The sequence below is a fragment of the Euprymna scolopes genome, chromosome 15, assembly GCF_053919585.1.
Source record: "Euprymna scolopes isolate OS-2025 chromosome 15, ASM5391958v1, whole genome shotgun sequence".
Lineage (NCBI taxonomy): Eukaryota > Metazoa > Mollusca > Cephalopoda > Sepiida > Sepiolidae > Euprymna > Euprymna scolopes.
This window is the reverse complement of record NC_136496.1, coordinates 41,652-61,428: the sequence shown is the minus strand read 5'-3', so window position 1 is coordinate 61,428 and position 19,777 is coordinate 41,652. Positions and strand designations below refer to the sequence as shown.

Below are 19,777 nucleotides of genomic sequence, written 5' to 3'. Positions count from 1 at the left end.
GGAGAAAAAACAAAAACAACAACCAAACGCGACAGAAACAAAACTCTATTGGAGTAAGATATGGGAAGAATGACAAGAACACAATAGAAATGCAAAATGCCTGAAAGACATGAAAGAATTACAACAAATCGAAGAAGGAACAGTGAATGAAATCAGCAAGGAAACCATAAAGAAAGCCCTAGGAAAAATGGCAAACTGAAGAGCACCAGGACACGACAAGATACATGCATACTAGTTAAAAAAAATTCACAGCACTACACAAAAGGCTAGCCCAAAACATGAGATGTATACAGGAAGCAAACGTGCCAGCTTGCATAACAAAGGACAGAACCACACTGATACAGAAGGACAAAGAGAAAGGAACTGCCCCCAGCAACTATAGGCCTATCACGTGCTTACCCACTATGTGGAAAATATTAACAGCACAACTGAAGGAACAAATCTACCACTCTTTGAATAATCGTGGACTCCTCAAGAAATAGAAAGGATATCAGAAAGGAAAAATAGGAACACATGATCTGCTATACATAGATCAAAAGATTCTAAAGGAGGCAAAAAGAAGAAAGAATTTAGCCATGGCATGGATTGACTACAAAAAGGCATATCACAGAATCCCCCAAGCATAGAAGGCCTAAAAATGTATAAAATACCAAGCAGGATCATCAACGTTATTGAGAACATGGTGACTGGACAACACATAACAGAAATAAACATACAAAGAGGCATCTTCCAAGGAGACTCACCATCACCATTACTGCTCATCATATACATGATGTCCCTAAACAATATACTGAGAAAGTGCCAAGCCGGATACAAGTTCTGTAATGCAGAGAAAAAAATTAATCACCTGATGTACATGGATGATTTGAAACTTTTCACAAGGACCGAAAATAAACTCAAGTAAACATCACCAGTATCTTCAGCCAGGATATCCAAAGGGAGTTCGGTATGGAGAAGTGTGCACTACTAGTGATAAGAAAGGGAAAACTGGAGATGACAAAAAGCATGGCAGTACCCAACCAAGCAGAGATGAGGGCTCTAGGCGGTACAAGATGCCTAGAGATACCTGAGAGTTCTGGAAGCAGACACTATCACAGCAACAGAAATAAAAGCGAGAATTGGAAAGGAATATCTCAAGAGAACAAGAAAACTTCTGGAAACTAAATTATATACCAGAAACCTAATCTATATATCTATAAAAGTGAAGGTGTCTGTCTGTGTACATTTCCCTACACAATAACTCTGTCAATTTTTAGTCTACAGACTCGAAATTGGACATACAGGGTACTGAAACTTGGCAAAATCTTTGTAATCCATTTTCGGCCAGAAGTTTGGCTGTTAAGGGGTTAAAGTTCAATGATTTGACCTTTGAGAACTCTACCAAACTCCTTCGCCAATTTGGGGTTTAAACACTTGGAATTTTAAGTATAGCTTCCTTAGACGGATCTAACTTAATGACTTGATTTGAGCCCAAAACAATACATGTTTAGGGGTCATAATAAAGGTCAAAGTTAAAAAAAAATTTGACCTCTGCGGTCTTTACAAAATTACTCAGACAATTTCTGGTCTAAACATTTGAAATTTTACATAAAGGGTATTCAGAGATAGGGCAAGCTTTTTAATTGGTTTGGGTCGAAAATTTGAGCTACCAATATATGAATCTATGTATGTATGTTTGTATGTCTGCCTAAAACTTTCGACATAGGCAATGGATTTTCAAAGATCAGTACCGTTTTGAAGCTTGACCCTTGAGACAAGTACCAAAAAATTGGCTAAAAACATTAATTTCTCCACCCTCAACTGGGTACTTTTCTACAGGGAGGGGTCGCTTCGAAAGTCAACCCCTCTTTTCGATTGACTAGCCTTAATTTAAACCTATGTTACTCCCGGTATGACAGTGGTCGTAACAGCAAAGACATTAGGTTTTATTCAGGTTCTTTTCCTTCTTCATAGTACGGGTTCGAACCTGCCTTCCTACTACCACTTTCTTTTTGCTCAACACACACTTCCAAACACCTGGGCAACGCCGGGCACCCATGCTAGTAAAAGGTATAAATGTATGGGCAGTATTACTAGTAAGATACTCTGAACCGTTCATAGGGTGGATTAAAGAAGAACTGAGACAGCCTGATCAGAAGATCAGGAAACTCATGACTATACACAACATACTACACCCAAGGACGATGTTGACCTACTCTATGTGAAAAGGAAAGATGGCAGGAGAGAACTGGTCTGCATAGAAGACTGTGTGAATGAAACCAAAAAAGAATTAGAAAAATACATAATGCAAAACACTGAAAGAATAATCATGACAGTGAGAGACATGGAAAAAATCAATAAAACAGAAAACAGAGAGACAAAGGATAAAACAAGAAAAGAAAAATGGGAAGAGAAGCAACTACATGGAAGATTCATAAGGATGACAAAAGATGAAAATAACGAAAACACCTGGACATGGATGTGAAAAGGCCACATAAGCCGAGAAACTGAATCTCTAATAACCGCAGCACAAAATAACGTGATATGAACCAATCATATCAGAGCAAAAATCGGCAAAACACAAGAAAGCAGCAAATGCAGACTATGTGGACAAAGAGATGAAACAATAAACCATATAGTAAGTGAATGCAACAAACTGGCCCGAAAGGAATACAAGAACAGACACAACCAAGTGGGAAGCACAGTACACTGGGAATTATGCAAGCAACTCCATCTCGAATGCACAGACAAGTGGTACAAACATAAGCTGGCAACAGTACTTGAAAACGAAAATCAAAAATCCTATGGGTCATGGCCATACAAACTGATAAACCCACAGGCAAGAAGACTGGATATCGTAATAATTAATAAGAAGCATCCTGTTAAATTGTAGACTTTGCTGTTCCAGCCGACCACAGGGTGAATATCAAAGAAAAGGAGAAAGGAAGCAAATACACAGACCAAACCAGAGAGCTGAAAGGGATATGGAAGGTGAAGAAAATCAAAATAATACCTATAATAGTAGGAGCACTAGGAACTATCCCGAAAACTTTGAAAAAAGAATGGGAGAAATTGGAATCAGAGAAATGACTGGAAAATACAATGAACAACAATAATGAAAACAGCTGAAATATTAAGGAATACCCTTGAATGTGGAGGCTAACATATGAGTAACAAGCATGGACCAAACTGCTGCAGAGGCAAAACATCAAACATCACATGGAACCAAGAACATTGAAGCCGCATATCTATAAGTTCTCTATCCCCACCCTCATTACCGCATAACTGAACACCCTTAAAAAAAAGTGAGAACAAACAGTCAAGGAGGAAGGAAAGGCCGAGGAGAGCACTGATCAGATCTCTGCTGGACAAGTGCGAAGAGAACTAAGACCTTGGGGATGCTTATTGTCACTCAAATACCAGTGAAGACCAATAGCCACTGCCAATGAGAAATCAATGGCAACCAGCTGTTGCAATAATGCACATTTATTTGCAAATACTATAAAAAGAGGTGGAGAGTACTGGAAATCTGGGGAGATTTTTTTTTACTCAGATTTCAGGGAAAACTACAGGCTGTTTTCAAGAAGAGATCTTTGATAACCTGTGTGAAAACTCCTTGTGAGCCAATAATAATAACTATTGCTTTTATTTCTCAAAAGATCTAGTGAATGAATTGTAAATCAGTTATAGAAAATAACTGGTGATTATTCAGAATTGCATTTATGGAGGAAATTTAAAATAAACACAAAAGTCTATATAATGTATGTACCAGTCACAGAACAGATATGACATATTCCAAAAACATTTGATCAAGTAATTTTTTATTCAAAAACATCAAATTTTACAACTGTGTCAATATTTCGTCAGCCATAATGAAATCCTATGAAAGAAGACAACTCAGTTCGAAGTTATGAGCTCAAAATCAGCTTTATGTTCAATATAGTTTAATCGTAAAATCGCTAAAAATCATAAATTTTAATTTTCTCAGTTTTTAAAAATTTACTTGATTATTTGTGCAATATGACATTGTTCCGTGACAAGTACATATATATTTTTTTGTAATTTTGTTTTTTTAAATAAATGTGTGGCAATTAATCAAGACGAATCTCAGATTCAGGGAAATTTGCAGCTGAAACTCGTAACAAACAAATAAATATTATCAAAGGTGACATAAGTTCTACCTACATGGATAAGGTTTTTGTTTCAAATGTTATCAATCATGCGAAAATGTAATGTTCTACCAGTAATTTTTTTATCTTTAGACTTTTGCTCGATAAAGACCCATCAGATTGCCGTCTTGAACGATATTATGGATCTTAAACGAAGTAGATTTTCACAAATTATTATCAATACAAAGCTCTGGTTCTCAACAAGAGCTTGAAAAACCTACTGGTAAAAAAACGAATATCAACTAAGGTGTTTCTAATGAATTATTCGCAAATAAATTCGCACAGTTAACTAACATTTTTGGGAAAGTTATTTAGACAAAGAAAAGCGGAAAGAGAAAAAAAAGATAGCATATGATTATTAAAAGGAAAAAGGAAGATTATATATAATTTGTTGAGGTAGATATGGTAATCACAGCATCAGAGGAGAGGGGCAAATAATAGCTAAATAAAAATGGTTTTCAGACGACCAGTCCAGTGTCTAGAAGAATCCATGGCACTTTTTGATGCAAGCATGTAAACTTAAGATCAGAAATCACCAACTCACTTTCACTCAGACAAAAAAAAAAAGCGTTAAATTGAAAACAGTAACTCTAGCCGTCCAAAATGCAGGTCTTAAATCAGAAAAATAAAATATAATTAAAATTTATCCTTCTTTGTATGCTGACGATATATATATATATATATATATATATATATATATATATATATATATATATATATATATATATATATTATTGGAATATTTTTAACCAAATATTTTATGAGAAAACAAATATCACTTACTTGTTAATACTTTTGCCTTTTTCATGTTTGAAAGTGATTCAGTTTTTCAGATATCAACAAACGAAATCTTTTCAGTGATGAGGGTTTTCAGCCGAATAGTGATTTTTTGTGAGAGCAGAAACCACTAGCTACTCCCATGCATAGAAACACCATGTCAACTCATAGCTATACCATATCTTATTCCAGTTCATGATGCTTGTAATGCTACTTTACTAAATTTTGACATCTTAGTCGTAACCCATTTATACTTCCTAGGACATAAGTGATGATCTTGCCAAGCGAATCTCTTAATAACTAAAACTTAACCCTTATCTTCGATCCGGTCATTAACCTAATATAATAAAAATATTTTTGTTATCAGAACCTGATTATGTTATCTTTAACGTTTGCAAAAAGTCAACTTTAGCAATTTATTTCATTTGCTCCAAATATTTGTCTTTAACCACTCGTTATTGATAAATCAATATTTGATTTGAACTAGCCATTAAAAAAACCTTTTTGTAAAAACACTAAGATCTGAACTCCACAAAATCTTCTAAAGCCATAGCTCCAGTTATACAATGTTTATTTTTACGTATCTTTGCCATAACATTGTTTTAGGAGATTGTGAAGTTTTATTCTTTTTGCAGTTTATTCTCTAGTTAATTCATCGTTCTGTCAAGAAGATTGATAACCTAATTGTAATTAAAGGCTACACCATCAAATCTATGCTTATGTAATTGTAGATTCACACAGTAACACTATTCTTGAGCTCTATAATCATTTAATTTTATGATTTTATATTTATCACATTGACAATTATCTTCGTTAAAGAAATTTGATAAGACTTTATTCTACAGCAAACATATTCTAGTTTTTTCTCAATCTTATACACATGTAATATACCTGAACAATTGTCTAACATTTATCCAATCATTGGAAGGAGACATCATTTGAACATTGCATTTATTTTTTTTAATGTCAATAATACAAAAATTGTGTAATTGTTCAATAACAGTTGTTTTAGTATTGGAGTTTATACCATTATGATGGAGTTTTTATGTATTGTGCTGTCATTAAATAATTAATTGAACAATATGATAAAAAATGTTTCCTTCTACAAAAATATTGATATACCAAAGCATCAACAAAGCAAGCAAAACTCAATAAATTGATGTTCAGATGTCGGCAGAGTCTGAACGAGTTTAGTTCATCAAAAAGATGCAGTCTACTAAGAAATGACAATCAATTACACTTCAGGATTATTTAATGTGGAATACAGATATTGACAATCTGAGACTGAAAGCAATCCCTGTCATTATTTCTTGCAAAAAATAAAAGTTCATATGTGATGAGAAAAGTGGTTCTTTGATTTGGAGAATTTATTTAATGCCGAATCCAAATGAGTTTGGTAAAATGTTAATTCCATGCCAAGAGTGGCGTATGTATAATTTAAAATAAAATTTTTTATATTTTATTGTCAGATGATCATTTTATTTTAAAATTGTATGGGAACTTCACACTTGACCAAGTATTTTTTTTACAAAGATTTGGCCAATATGTAAAAAACATGGATCTTAAAAATGATAACATTCTTTTCGTTACAAAAAATTAACAAGGAGTTATAAAAAAAAGTAAAAATGTTTAAGCACAATTGTTTGAATCTCTCTTCCACTTGTTCACTTTGTATATTCATCTGTTAATGTTAATTCAGAGTTTCAAAGTTTTCGATATTTATTTTCCTGATTACTTATTTCAATTTCTTTTCATAAGATAAAACTTTGTTTGCTTTAACACATATGTTTTTATGCATGACAAAAGCCACACCATACAATAATATATTTTCTCAAAGAGAGTGTATGTTTTTCTTTTCTCTAGTGTGTTTTCGCATATGAGCAACTAAGGAAGGCTTTTGACCAAAAGAAGAGCCACACACTGTACATGAATAAGGTTTTTCTCCAGTGTGTGTTCGCATATGTATTAACAAGCTTTCGTTCTGCGTAAAACATGAGCCACAGACTTTGCAACGATATGGCTTTTCTCCAGTATGAGTACGCATATGTTTAACTAATGTTGGTTTATGAGTAAAAGAACAGCCACAAATTATACAGAGATATGGTTTTTCTCCAGTGTGTGTTCGCATATGTATTAACAAGCTATTGTTCTGCGTAAAACATGAGCCACAGACTTTGCAACGATATGGCTTTTCTCCAGTATGAGTACGCATATGTTTAACTAATGTTGGTTTATGACTAAAAGAACAGCCACAAATTATACAGAGATATGGTTTTTCTCCAGTGTGTGTTCGACTATGAATGACTAATGTGTGTTTATGAGCAAAGGATGAGCCACATATTTCACAACCATATGGTTTTGCTCCAGTATGTGTTCGACTATGAATGGCTAGTGAGTGTTTATAAGCAAAAGACATGCTGCACACTGTACAGGGATAAGGTTTTTCTCCAGTATGTGTTCGCATATGTGGAATTAATGAACGCTTTTGAGTAAATGAAAACCCACACACTTTACAAGAATGTTTTTTTTTACTGTGTGTTTGCATATGTGAAACTAATTTTGTTTTATGACTAAAAGAAGATCCACATTGTGTACAAGGATATGGCCTTTCTCCAGTGTGTGTTCGCATATGTGCAACAAGTAAGTGATTCTTGACAAAAGAAGAACCACACACAGTACAAGCATATGGCTTTTCTCCAGCATGTTTTTGCATATGTACAACCAAGTTTGCATTCTGTGCACATGAATAGCCACAAACTTTACAAGAAAATGGTTTCTCACCAGTGTGTGTGCGATTATGAATAACTAACACTGATTTATAAGAAAAAGAAGAGCCACATACTTCACAAGAATATGGCTTTTCTCCTGTGTGTGTTCGCATATGTGAAACTAATGAGTCTTTTTGACTGAAACTAGAACCACACACTTCGCATGAATAAGGTTTTTCTCCAGTATGAATTCGCATATGTACGATTACAGAGTGTCTGTGGCTAAAAGCATAACCACATATTTCACATGAATATGGCTTTTCTCCAGTGTGTCTTCGTTTGTGTTTGACTAATGTTGTTTTCTGACTAAAAGCGGAGTCACACTCCGTACAAGAATATTTCTTGTGTGTTCGTGTATGTAAAGTTAACTGTTTTTTCGTATTGAATGAAAAATCACATAGTGTACAAATATGTGGCATTTCTCCATTGTGTGTTTGCACATGTGCTGAATACTCTGACTTTTTAAAAAAAGAAGTGTCACACATTTTACAAGAATATCGCTTTTCTTCAGTGTGAGTGCGCATATGTCTAACTAATGCTGTTTTATGAGGAACAGAAAAATCACACATTGTGCAAGAATATGGTTTTTCTCCAGTATGTGTTCGTCTATGAACAACTAATGTCTGTTTATGACGGAAAGAAGAGCTGCAAACCATACAAGAATATGGCTTTTCTCCAGTGTGCGTTCGCATATGTTGATCTAATGCATATTTTGTTCTGAAAGAAAAGTCACAAATTTTACAAGAATATGGTTTTTCACCTGTATGGATTCGTATATGTGCATTTAGGGAATGCTTACGACTAAAAGAAGAGCCACACATTTCACAAGAATATGGCTTTTCCCCTGTATGTGTTCGCATATGTGCTAACAGGTGTCCTTTCTGAGAAAAGGATGCGTCACACATGTCACAAGAATGTGGCTTTAATCCGGTGTGAGTATGCATGTGTCTAATTAACGTTGTCTTATAAGAAAATGAAAATCCACAAACTTTGCAAGAATGGGGCTTTTCTCCTGTGTGTGTTCGCATATGTGCAACTAATGAGTCATTATGTCTGAAACAATAGCCACACACTTTGAATGATTTACATTTAAAAATACAAGTTCATAAAATACTCCATTTAAAAGGAAGATGTATATAGATAAAAATTACGATCTGTTCTTTCTCATTTGACTTCAAATATCACTTTCAATTTTATATTATTGAAAAAAAAAACGATATAAAATTTCAATAAATAATAATATTAAAAACTTAGTTTCAAGATGTACGAATCGTTCTCTATTTGTTGGAACATATGATCAAAACAATAAATTGCTTAAGTCATTATTACTTATGTAAATTTTCTTTTTAATTATTTCATAAAACCTATGAGAAAAGATGGTTAACATATGAATTCGAAGGCATATATTACAAATAATGCATTAAACGCTATTCTTTACTATTTTAAAATCCTTCATAGACTTAAACAGCAATTTTCTCCATTATTTGTGAAGAATAGACGATTATTGACAGTATTTACTTTCTTTCAAAATGCATTATTAAAATATCCTCTTTAAAATTGAACAATAAATCAAGTTTAACTTGAATATGGAAATATTTATGAATTTGTGAGGCGCATTTAGTCATAAGTTAATAAACAATGTGGGCTTGAATGCATTTCCTTTGTCCATTTCAATGTTGGATTAGAATATGCTTTTTGTTTGGATTTTATTTTCTCAATGAACTCAAGTGAAACTAATCACTTCTTGTTTCATTTTAGATACACAGCAGTTCACTCATTTTACTTTTTAGAACATCTGCAAAATAAAAAAAAATTTGAAGTTATGTTGTGTTCTCTGTGATATAAGTGTTGTTTAAATTTTAAATTAAATATGTATGTTATACATTTAAAAGCCAAATTACAATGCAAAGATTTTGTAACAAGAACAAACATTTATTTAAAATTAATATTTTGACCTGATACATTTTCTCAGAATATTTTGTAAAACTTTCCATGCTCTAATGTTATTAAACCAAAAAATATTTAGTAGTAAAATGTCTGTATGTTTTATTGAATGGTGATATTTTTTCATTATGCTAGGGAAATGATGAATTTGCACATGTGGTATGAAATAATTAGGTTGTGTTCTGTGAAATAAGTGTTGTTTAAATTTAAAAAAAAATTAAATAGTATGTTATACATTTAAAAGCCAAATTAAAATGCAAAGATTTTTAAAATAAACATTTCAACATGATGCCCCTTCCTTAGACTATTTTAAAAAACTTTTCGTGCCATGATGTTATTAAAACGAAAAGAATCTAGTAGTAAGAAATCTGTGCATTTTTCGTTGCATTCTTGTTCAGAATTCTCATATATAAAAAACAAAAAATCTGTATGATGTACCCACTCATAGTGGAAAATATTTAAAAAATCACATAAATTGATCAAGTAGTTTAAATTTTATAAGAAAATCAAATTTTATAAGTAAGAAAATAGAAACTGTTTTGCATCACAATCTTGAATAAACAAGGGCAACTAACTCGCAATAATTCAAATCAGCCTTGTAATGCCTACAATTTCCTATAGTTGAAAAATGTTTTTCTTTGTAAAAATAAAAATCATTTCTCCTAGCAAACTCCCTGGATATCTTAGTACTAAGTGAAACTAACTTGTACTCCTCAATCCCCTATAACATCTTTAACGTATCTGGTTATCTTCCACTTCTTCAGGACTCTGACAGACACATACACGGACTTGAAGTCTATATTTGTAACACTCTCCCCATAACTAGGGAATCTAAACAAGAATCAGATGATCATGCCTTCATGTGCTTTAAACTTTACAACATAGCGTTAGCTACCTATATTTTCTTTATCACTCACCCTCAACCCAGGACTGTACTCTAATCAATCATGTCTCTGACAGCATAGATGTTGCACTCTCTGACACTAGTGCCCAAATACATGTATTTGGTGACTTTAACGCCCACCACAGTAATTGGCTTGGCTTCTCCAACTACACAGACACAGCTGGTAGCATCATCCATAACTTTTCTATATCCCATTCCTTGACACAGACAGTAAAATTCACAACCCATCTTTCAGATCGTCAGGATCAGCAAGCCTCACTTCTGGATCTATTTCTGACAGCAGTTTTAGAGAATTATGTAAAAAATGCTCATTGCCTACTTGGAAATGTTGATCATGCTGTGATAATGATAGACATCATTCTAAACTCTCGACCCCAAGTTGAAGAGCTATTGTTAAAAATAACAAGGTACTACAATAAGATTGACTGGGATGCCATTAGAGATCACATCAAAGATGCCCCATTATCATAGATTTATCTGGCATACCACAGATTTATCCGGCATAAGTTCAGTACAAGTAGACTTTGTGAGAAAGATATTTGAGTCCATAATTAATGAAGCTCTAGTCCACCACCTTAAAGTTGCTAAACTTCTGCCTGATCATCAATATGGATTTAGGCAAGCCCATTCTACTGCAGATATTTTAACTGTAATCTCTGAATGTATATACCATGCTCTGGAGAATGCAGTGGGGGATGACAGTAGCCCTAGATATATATAAGGCTTTTGACAGAGTATGACATGATGGTCTTCTCAAGAAAATCAGATCCTATGGTATTACTGGACGATTACTTAACATAATTAAATTTTTCTTAAATAAGAGAAGAATTTAGGTTGTCCTTGATAGTCATATGTCCAAACAATATATAAATGCAGGTGTTCCTCAGGGGTAGATCCTTGGACCTTTATTATTCCTGATATTCATAAATGACCTCTGTTAAAATAGTCTCTGAGATGGGTATATTTGCTGATGACTCCATGCTCCATAACAGGCATGAGAGGAAAACGAATAAACACATATCTAAGGAAATGGCAGAAACCCTAGAGTTTGTAGTGAAATGGGGTCAAAAATGGATGGTAACATTCAATGCTGCCAAGACTAAGCTTGTTTGCTTTAATAATTACAGGAAACCATCTCAACCACCAACAGCTATGGCTAAAGATACATTACCTGAAAGTACTTCATTCAAACTCCTTGGCTTAACATTCACAGGGACCATGAAAGCATTCCCAAGGCTGCTGCGGAGGTGGGCTCTCTCTACTGTGCTAAAAAGTTACTTACACCTGAAAGTATTCTGTACCTCTACAAGGCCACCATTCACCCATGTATGGAGTATTGTTGTCACATTTGGGCTGGTGCAACTGCTACTAGTCTCTCACTACTGAGTTCAAAAGAGAGTCGCCAACCTGATAGGTCCTGAACTGTCATCTAAGCTTCAATCTCTGCCCCATTGTTGAAATGTTGCATTCCTCTAGCTGTTTTACAAGTATTTTAATGGTGGATACTTCAATGAACTACAAGCCCTTGTACCCCCTCGACGTAAATACTCCTGAAAAACCCGACAAGCAGCACTCTTACACAGTAGAGATCTCTAGATGTAAAAAAAGCCTTCTACTCTAATAGTTTCTTCTCCAGAGCTGCTATACTTTACAATTTCCTTCTGGGTTCCTGCTTTCCCAACTGTACTGGTATGCAGAAGTTTAAGTGTAATATGAACAAAAATCTTGCTGCTCAACTCCCTACATAGTATCCCTGCAACTTATGTCCCTCATAATAGCCCCCTACATCAAAGTGGCAATGTGCCTTATTTGTGGTGACAATGTAATAAACAAGGCCGATAGCCATTAGTCGCGTGCTCTCGTGTAATGAATGAATGCATGAATGTAGGATTGACATGAAATTCTTAAAGATAAACTAAAATGACCGAAAAATGGGTTGAAACGACTTAAATAAAAATTAAATGACTTAGAATGACTTTAATGAACTTAAGGATGAATTGAATGACCTTAAGAATGACTTGAATGCTTAAAAAATAACTGGAATCCTTCAAAAACAACTTGAATGATCTGGAGAATGACTTGAATTGCTTTGAGACTGACTGGTTGTAAGGTGGGTGATCATTTTACATTAAATTAATACAGAAAAGCGATCCCCCACTTTATATCACAAAGTTACAAATATAAGTACAGCATGTAGTAAGAACAGATACTACACTTTGATCTGGGCCAAAAGACCAAGAAAAGAGTATTTATTTACTCCCCCACTGAGCAAATTAGGCATAAGGCCGATTTTTAATGTGGGGAGTGAAGGGGAAATGGGGACCAACTCACCGGGGAGTAGGTGAGCTGGATAGTGACAATTGGTATGAAGGGTTTCCCTTACATTGACCAAAGTCTTATATGTGGGGTTGCCCCCACATATGGTCTTTGCTTGCAGTATCTGCCGGAACAAATGATCTTGTCCAAAAGGCCAAGAAAAGCTTAAAAAGCTAAGAACAACATCTATTAACAACAGACCTTTGATCTTAACCAAAAAGGCCAAGCACAAAAGTGTTACTGACAGATCGACAGACCAACTCCAACCGACCTACCAATGAAATGATATATAGAGTCGCTTGCACGAGACTAAAAATAAAATAAAACTACTTGATCAATTCATGTGATTTTTAGAATATATTTTCATTGTCACACATATACAATTTTCAGTATTTTTGTTTTTAATATAAGGGAATTCTGGACAACCACTGTCTGTTGTAATTGAATTTTGACCTAATGAAAAAGAAAGCAGAAATTAATTTGCAGCTGTTTAATATCAGAGTAAAAAGAAAAAGCCGAAATTTAACATAAAACATCTAATTTAAATTAGTAAATGATGTATTAAATTTTCAAATAGAATGTGTTAAAAAATGCTGCCCAAGTGCCTAACCTCTAGGCATGTCTCAGAATTCTTCAAAATATTCAGAATTATAGATTGTTGGTTTGCGTTAAACATTTATTGTTCATATTTCAAGAAAATTGAAAATGTTTCCATTTTAAGTGACTTACGCATTTCTTAAAACTCTCATAGTTTTGTAATTTTGTAAAATGTTTTGTAATTTTCGTGAAAAATTCACAAAAATTGGACATTTGAATTTTCATAGAAAAGGGTTATTTCACTCTAGGACTCGAATATATATGCAAGCTATAATGAAAATAAATTTGATATTTTTGTTGGTTACTTTTTACAGAAACCATCAAATTATATACAAGCTTTAACAAAATTTTGCTGATTACAAATATCTCATTAATTTTTCCTAGGATATAAAGTGTTGACAAATGACTCTTAGTCATATATAAATAAAAGATTAAAACTGAACATATTTAAATTGTTAGCATATTATTTTCTTTTATTGCAAACTACAGTTTTAAATTGTTTTTCTGTAAGCAAAAGTCAAAATTTATATTTTAAGACATTTAAAAATAAACAATAATCTGTTAGAACAATTATAAATCTTATCTTAGTAGAAAATGTTTTCCATTGAAATTCTATTAATAACACTGGTCAACAAATTTTTATTTTTTTTCTTTGGCAGACCATCTAGGAGTGTTTTCTGGGGTTTTGAAGGTCGCTGATTACGAATATAACATTGGTTTTGCCAGATTGGCTCTAGTTTAGAAGATACTGATAGCCCCAAATAAGCCTAAACTGCTAAAATTCTCCCTGAAATACTTCAATATAGAAGCAGTAAATAATAATTTTCTGATATTATTGAATCATTATAATGATTATGTATATATTGAAGTATTTCAGGGAGAATTTTTATATAATTATTTATATAGGGAGAATTTTTATATAATTATATACTGTAATTACTTTATAACATGTTCCATAAATATAGTTGCAGTATAAATTAAACAGTAATTAAGAATTTTCTTTTTAATTCCACAGTTGAAAATGAGTTCTAGAGAAAAAATGAGTTCTTCTAGAAGATGTTGCAGATATGAACCGGATGTCTTTTGTTACATCTGTGGACAGTATATGATGGCACAACAAAAGAGGAATATTACAGACTTTGTCAAGAGGGCGTACAAAGCATACTTCGATATGATACTTGGTGACCAAGACAAGTCTTGGGCCCCACATATGGTGTGCAAAACCTGTGTAGAAATCTCCGCGGTTGGACCAATGGTAAGCTGAAGTTGAAGTTTGCTGTACCAATGGTGTGGAGAGAGCCCAACAATCATTTTGATGACTGCTACTTCTGTCTCAATGACATGACGGGGTTTAACAAGCACAAGAAGGCAAATTGGCAGTATCCGAGCCTGGATTGTGCTATCCGTCCTGTTGCACACTCTGAGGATCTACCTGTGCCTGTTTTCACCAGTTTGCCTGAAATCGATGAAACCGAAGAGATTCCAGCTGATCTTTCAATATCAAGTGATGATAGCTGTAGTGACTATGAAGAACCCTCAAATGGCCCTCAGCTTTTCAATCAATCTGAACTTAATGACCTAGTGCGAGACCTTTGTTTGTCGAAGGAGCAGTCTGAAGTTCTTGCATCACGACTCCAAGAGAAAAACATTCTTGATTCTGGCACAAAAGTAACATACTATAGGACAAGGGAAGGCAGCTTGCTTCGTTTCTTTTCTAAAGAAGACGACCTGGTCTTTTGTAATGACGTTTCTGCACTTCTTAACTGCATGGGGATCTCATCATATGACCCAGCAGATTGGCGTCTCTTCATAGATAGCTCGAAAGCAAGTCTAAAAATTGTACTTTTGCACAATGGCAATAAGTTTGCGCCTGTACCGATTGGCCATTCTACCAAGAGGAAAGAAGAGTATGATGCTATCAAATTTGTTCTTGAAAATCTGAATTACAACACTCATAAATGGCTGATTTGTGTGGACTTGAAAATGGTGAATTTTCTGATTGGTCAGCAAAGTGGGTACACAAAGTATCCCTGCTTTCTTTGTTTGTGGGATAGCAGAGCAAGAATCCAGCACTGGAGAAGGGAGAACTGGCCAGAACGAGAAAGTCTCGAAGTCGGCACAGCCAACGTCATTAATGAGCCTTTGGTACCCAGGGATAGAATCATCTTCCCTCCATTGCACATAAAACTAGGGCTCATGAACAGTTTGTTAAGGCGTTGAAGAAGGATGGGAATTGCTTCAAGTACATATGCAGGCAATTTTCAGGTCTTTCCATCGAAAAAGCTAAAGGTGCATCTTCGATGGACCTCAGATTCGAACGCTCATGAGGGATTCTGACTTCACTAATCATATGAACACGGTTGAGTTAAATGCTTGGGTGTCCTTCACAGATGTAGTGACAAACTTTTTGGGAAATCACAAAGCTGACAATTACAAGCAATTGGTCCGTAAGATGCTTACTGCATACGGAAAACTAGGGGCAAATATGAGCATTAAAGTTCATTTCTTGTTTAGCCACCTCAACAGATTTCCTGGTAATCTTGGTGATTACAGTGAGAAGCAGGGAGAGAGATTCCATCAAGACATCAAAACAATGGAAGAGAGGTATCAAGGCAAATGGGATGAGCACATGATGGCAGACTACTGCTGGAACCTTTTGAGAGACTGCCCAAAAGTTGCTCACAAGCGAAAATCGTATAAACGTCAATTTTAGTTTTGTGAATAAAATATTGTTTCGTGTGTTCATTGTAACTACGAATCTAGTGTATAATGCTTTGCATTAATTTATGATATATAACTGATTATGTAAATGTTTTTTTTTCACTTGGAGAATTAAAATTCAGCAAATTTTTAGCAAATTTTTTGTATATCCTTGAAATCTATGAAAAGTGTTCAGTTATAGGATAAATGAAATGATGTTATATCTAACTTAACTTGTTAGATTGAGATTTTACACTGTCTTTGTGGTTTAAGATTATCATAAAAATCAATATCTGACATTTATGCACTATTTAGCCGTTTTTTGTACGTTTAGCTATGGTCGCGAATGGGTGATTTCAGACAAACGACCCCCTGTGATATCTCAAAAACTAGAGCCAATTTGAAAAAACTAATGTCAGATTCGGATTCAGCGCCCTTGAAAACCCCAGAAACCAGTCTTACTTTGCCTGCCAAAAATATTGTGTTGACCAGTGTAATTTATATTATAAAATCTATTATATAAAGAGAGTAGTTTGTGTATATATTTATCCAGGTAAAAGTAAAATGTAAAAAAGAAACAGTCTATAATATTTTTAATTGTCATTGTTTCGGAATATAATATCAAATATTTTTTCACAATTTATTTTTTAGAGGTTAAGTAAAGCATATTTCATCAGGAAAGTCGAGTTTTTCTGCAATTTTCAATATAATTATGTTATAATATGAAAAGAAAATGCCGAGTTATTTATCAAATCTTCAGGAAATGATTTGGCATTTTCTTTCAAAATTATTAGATGCTAACTCTGAATTTTATATAACAATTTGGATTATTGTCATTATCAACATCATTTCTCTTCAAATTATTGAGAGGGGAGGGGACAAGAAACTTGGAAAGGGTCATTTTAATAGTGCTCTGGTAGACTGTTTAATTTATTCTATGACTTTGTACTTAAATATCATTAGAAACTATCTCTCTCTCACACACACATAAATATATATATATATATATATATATATATATATATATATATATATATATATCTGAACAATGAGTTAAATCACACATTAATTAATCTAGTGGTTTACAGTCTTACAAAATACTGTTGGGAATAAATATTTTTATATAAGACAACTCCAGCCAAATAGAATAGCTCAATATACAAAATTTAAATATAAATCATAGAATTCTTATATACATGTATGCAGGCATCTTGATTCAAAATTTCATCAAGAAATAGAACTCTAAAGTATGGCTTAAGTAGGACTCAAGAGGCCTTTTTAGCTTTATTTAGGGCTTACAAATAAAACAATTTTGTATACTAGACAAAAGTCAAGAAGCAAAAAATATAAGATTACAGTATTACACTTGCTAAGTTGTATATGTTAATTCAAAAGTGATCAATATCCCAGAGAGGGCGGGTATGTTTAAATGTAGCATTGCCAGGGAGCAATTCTTCCATTGTGTTTAAAGCATATCCTTGAGCAAGAATATCTACATATTTAACAAGAAGGTAATGCAGCCTTTCAACACAACTGTATGAAGCAGATGTGTTTAAAGGCTGTGTTGCTTGGCAGAAAGAACTTTACTGGGGATTTTTTTTGTTATACTGTTGTATTAAAAAAAGGTACTATGTATTCTCCAGGAGCAATAATAGGAATAATACAGTCATTATGAGTTTTCCAAATTACTCAATATCCAAAATAGATCAGGTGCATTTAAATGCCACATTACAAGGGAGCAATAACACTACTGCATTTAAAAAGCTTTCTTACAGTGTTGAATACTAAACAAGAAACTGATGATGCCGGAAGCAATAGAATAATAATATGGTAATACTTTTGATAAGTAATATAGTTTTCTTCATTTTATTGATTTTTGTGCAATTTTTTTACATTCATCTTTCATTCATTTCTTCATTTAAGTTTTTATTCATTCGTTTGATTTTTTCTGCTTCATTTTTTCTATCATTTCTATATTTCTAAGTGTTCCCTCAAAGAACTACACTAGACAAGGCACTTGGTGTTGACTGGGTATAATAATAATAATAATAATAATAATAATAATAATAATAATAATAATAATAAAGTATTCTATTTGGAATATATCATATGTAAATTAAAACGTGTTCAATATCCAAAATAGGGCTGGTGTATTTTAATTTCAGATTGGTTGGAAAAAAGAAATTCACTGTATTTTGTCATACGGTTGGAAAAAAAAGTACTCAGCATTATCCAAGAGAAGTAATAATAATAATAATAATAATAATAATAATAATAATAATAAGCAGCATAACAATTTGTAAGTGATATATTTTATGGCAAAAGTTCTCAATACCCTAGTGAGAACAGCTGTGTGTACTTGCTGAGTTTCTTGGGAGAAATAATTTCAATGTGTTTTGTTGCTGTTGAGAAGGTACTCAGAATTAGCTGTGAGCAATAATAGTAATAATACCGTATTACATAAACACAGTAGTATATATTTATCCAAAAATACTCAATATCTTAGATAGAGAAGGTGTGTCTAAATTAGTGTTGGGATGATTAATTGGAATCAGGAATCAGAAAAATCTATAGATCATAACAACATCAAAATATGATGTAAATTCATTTTACTTGGATAAAAAACTAAAATTTTGTATAGATTAAGTAACCTTTAAAACAATGCACTTGTTTACAAGGTTTCAAAAATGTTTAAAAATTGGGGAAAAATTTTTGTTGTCAATAAAAATACAGTTAAACATTAATAATACCTAACTTTTAAGTAAAATATAAAATTATTTTTAATCTTTTAAATTCACTTATTTTATACAGGAATATTGTTAAAATGTTTTTGATTATAATGGAGGGTATGGCTACTAACATTTGGACGATCTAATTTATAACTATGGTTAGGACAATCAACCAATGAAAAGCCTCCAACTTCATTATAAAAATGTTGAATATTAGATGCAAATCAGTTTGTTGTCAGTCTCCATCTTGAAAACTAAACCACTGCTGATTCAGACTACATTGATTCTTTGCCGAATCTAATGCCACCATCTTCGTTCTAAAGAATTACTCAAAACTTGAGATCATGACTGCATTGATTCTTTGCCAATTTGATTTACTACTGCCATCTTTGTTCAACATAATGGCTCAACACTTAACAGGTTATGCACCTGGCCATTGACTTTGCTTTGACGGATCGGAATATAATTTCAAATTGTGGCAGATGAAATTTCTGAGGTATTTAAGGATAGGAAAACTGCACAAACTTATTCAATCCAACAGAGAACCCTAACGACCCCAAATTCATTGAAAAGAACGCAACTGTTTTTGCAGATTCAATGCTTAGACGACAGAATTCTGTCTCTGATTATAAAACATACCTTGGAGGATGGACGTAAAGTGTTGAATGTATTAAGAGAACATTATTTATCAAAAGGGAAACCAAAAATTATATCTATGTACAGAACTAACATCTCTAAAACATAACGAAGATGAGACTATTACTGACTATGTTATAAAGGCAGAAACAACAGCAAATGCATTAAAATTTTCGGGTGAAACACTAAGTGATAGTCTATTAATCTCAATGACACTCAAGGAACTTACAGCTGATTTTAAACCATTTATAACTGTTA

At 33.2% G+C, this 19,777-nt stretch overlaps 2 protein-coding genes and 1 pseudogene across 2 annotated transcripts in view; all 3 read right to left on the bottom strand.

Moving 5' to 3' along the window:
* Positions 1-19,777, bottom strand: part of LOC145293674 (uncharacterized) — a 57,345-nt gene that overhangs the window by 17,791 nt on the left and 19,777 nt on the right. The gene's annotated exons all lie outside the window — the stretch shown is intronic.
* LOC145293673 (uncharacterized) overlaps positions 5,778-19,777 on the bottom strand; it is a 33,790-nt gene continuing 19,790 nt past the window's right edge. Inside the window, exon 3 of the mRNA XM_080140049.1 lies at positions 5,778-9,488. Coding sequence (XP_079996175.1) covers positions 6,757-8,721 — 1,965 coding nt within the window. The 5' untranslated portion in view covers positions 8,722-9,488 and the 3' untranslated portion in view covers positions 5,778-6,756. The remainder of the gene's footprint in view (positions 9,489-19,777) is intronic.
* LOC145294402 (U2 spliceosomal RNA) lies at positions 12,647-12,787 on the bottom strand (annotated as a pseudogene).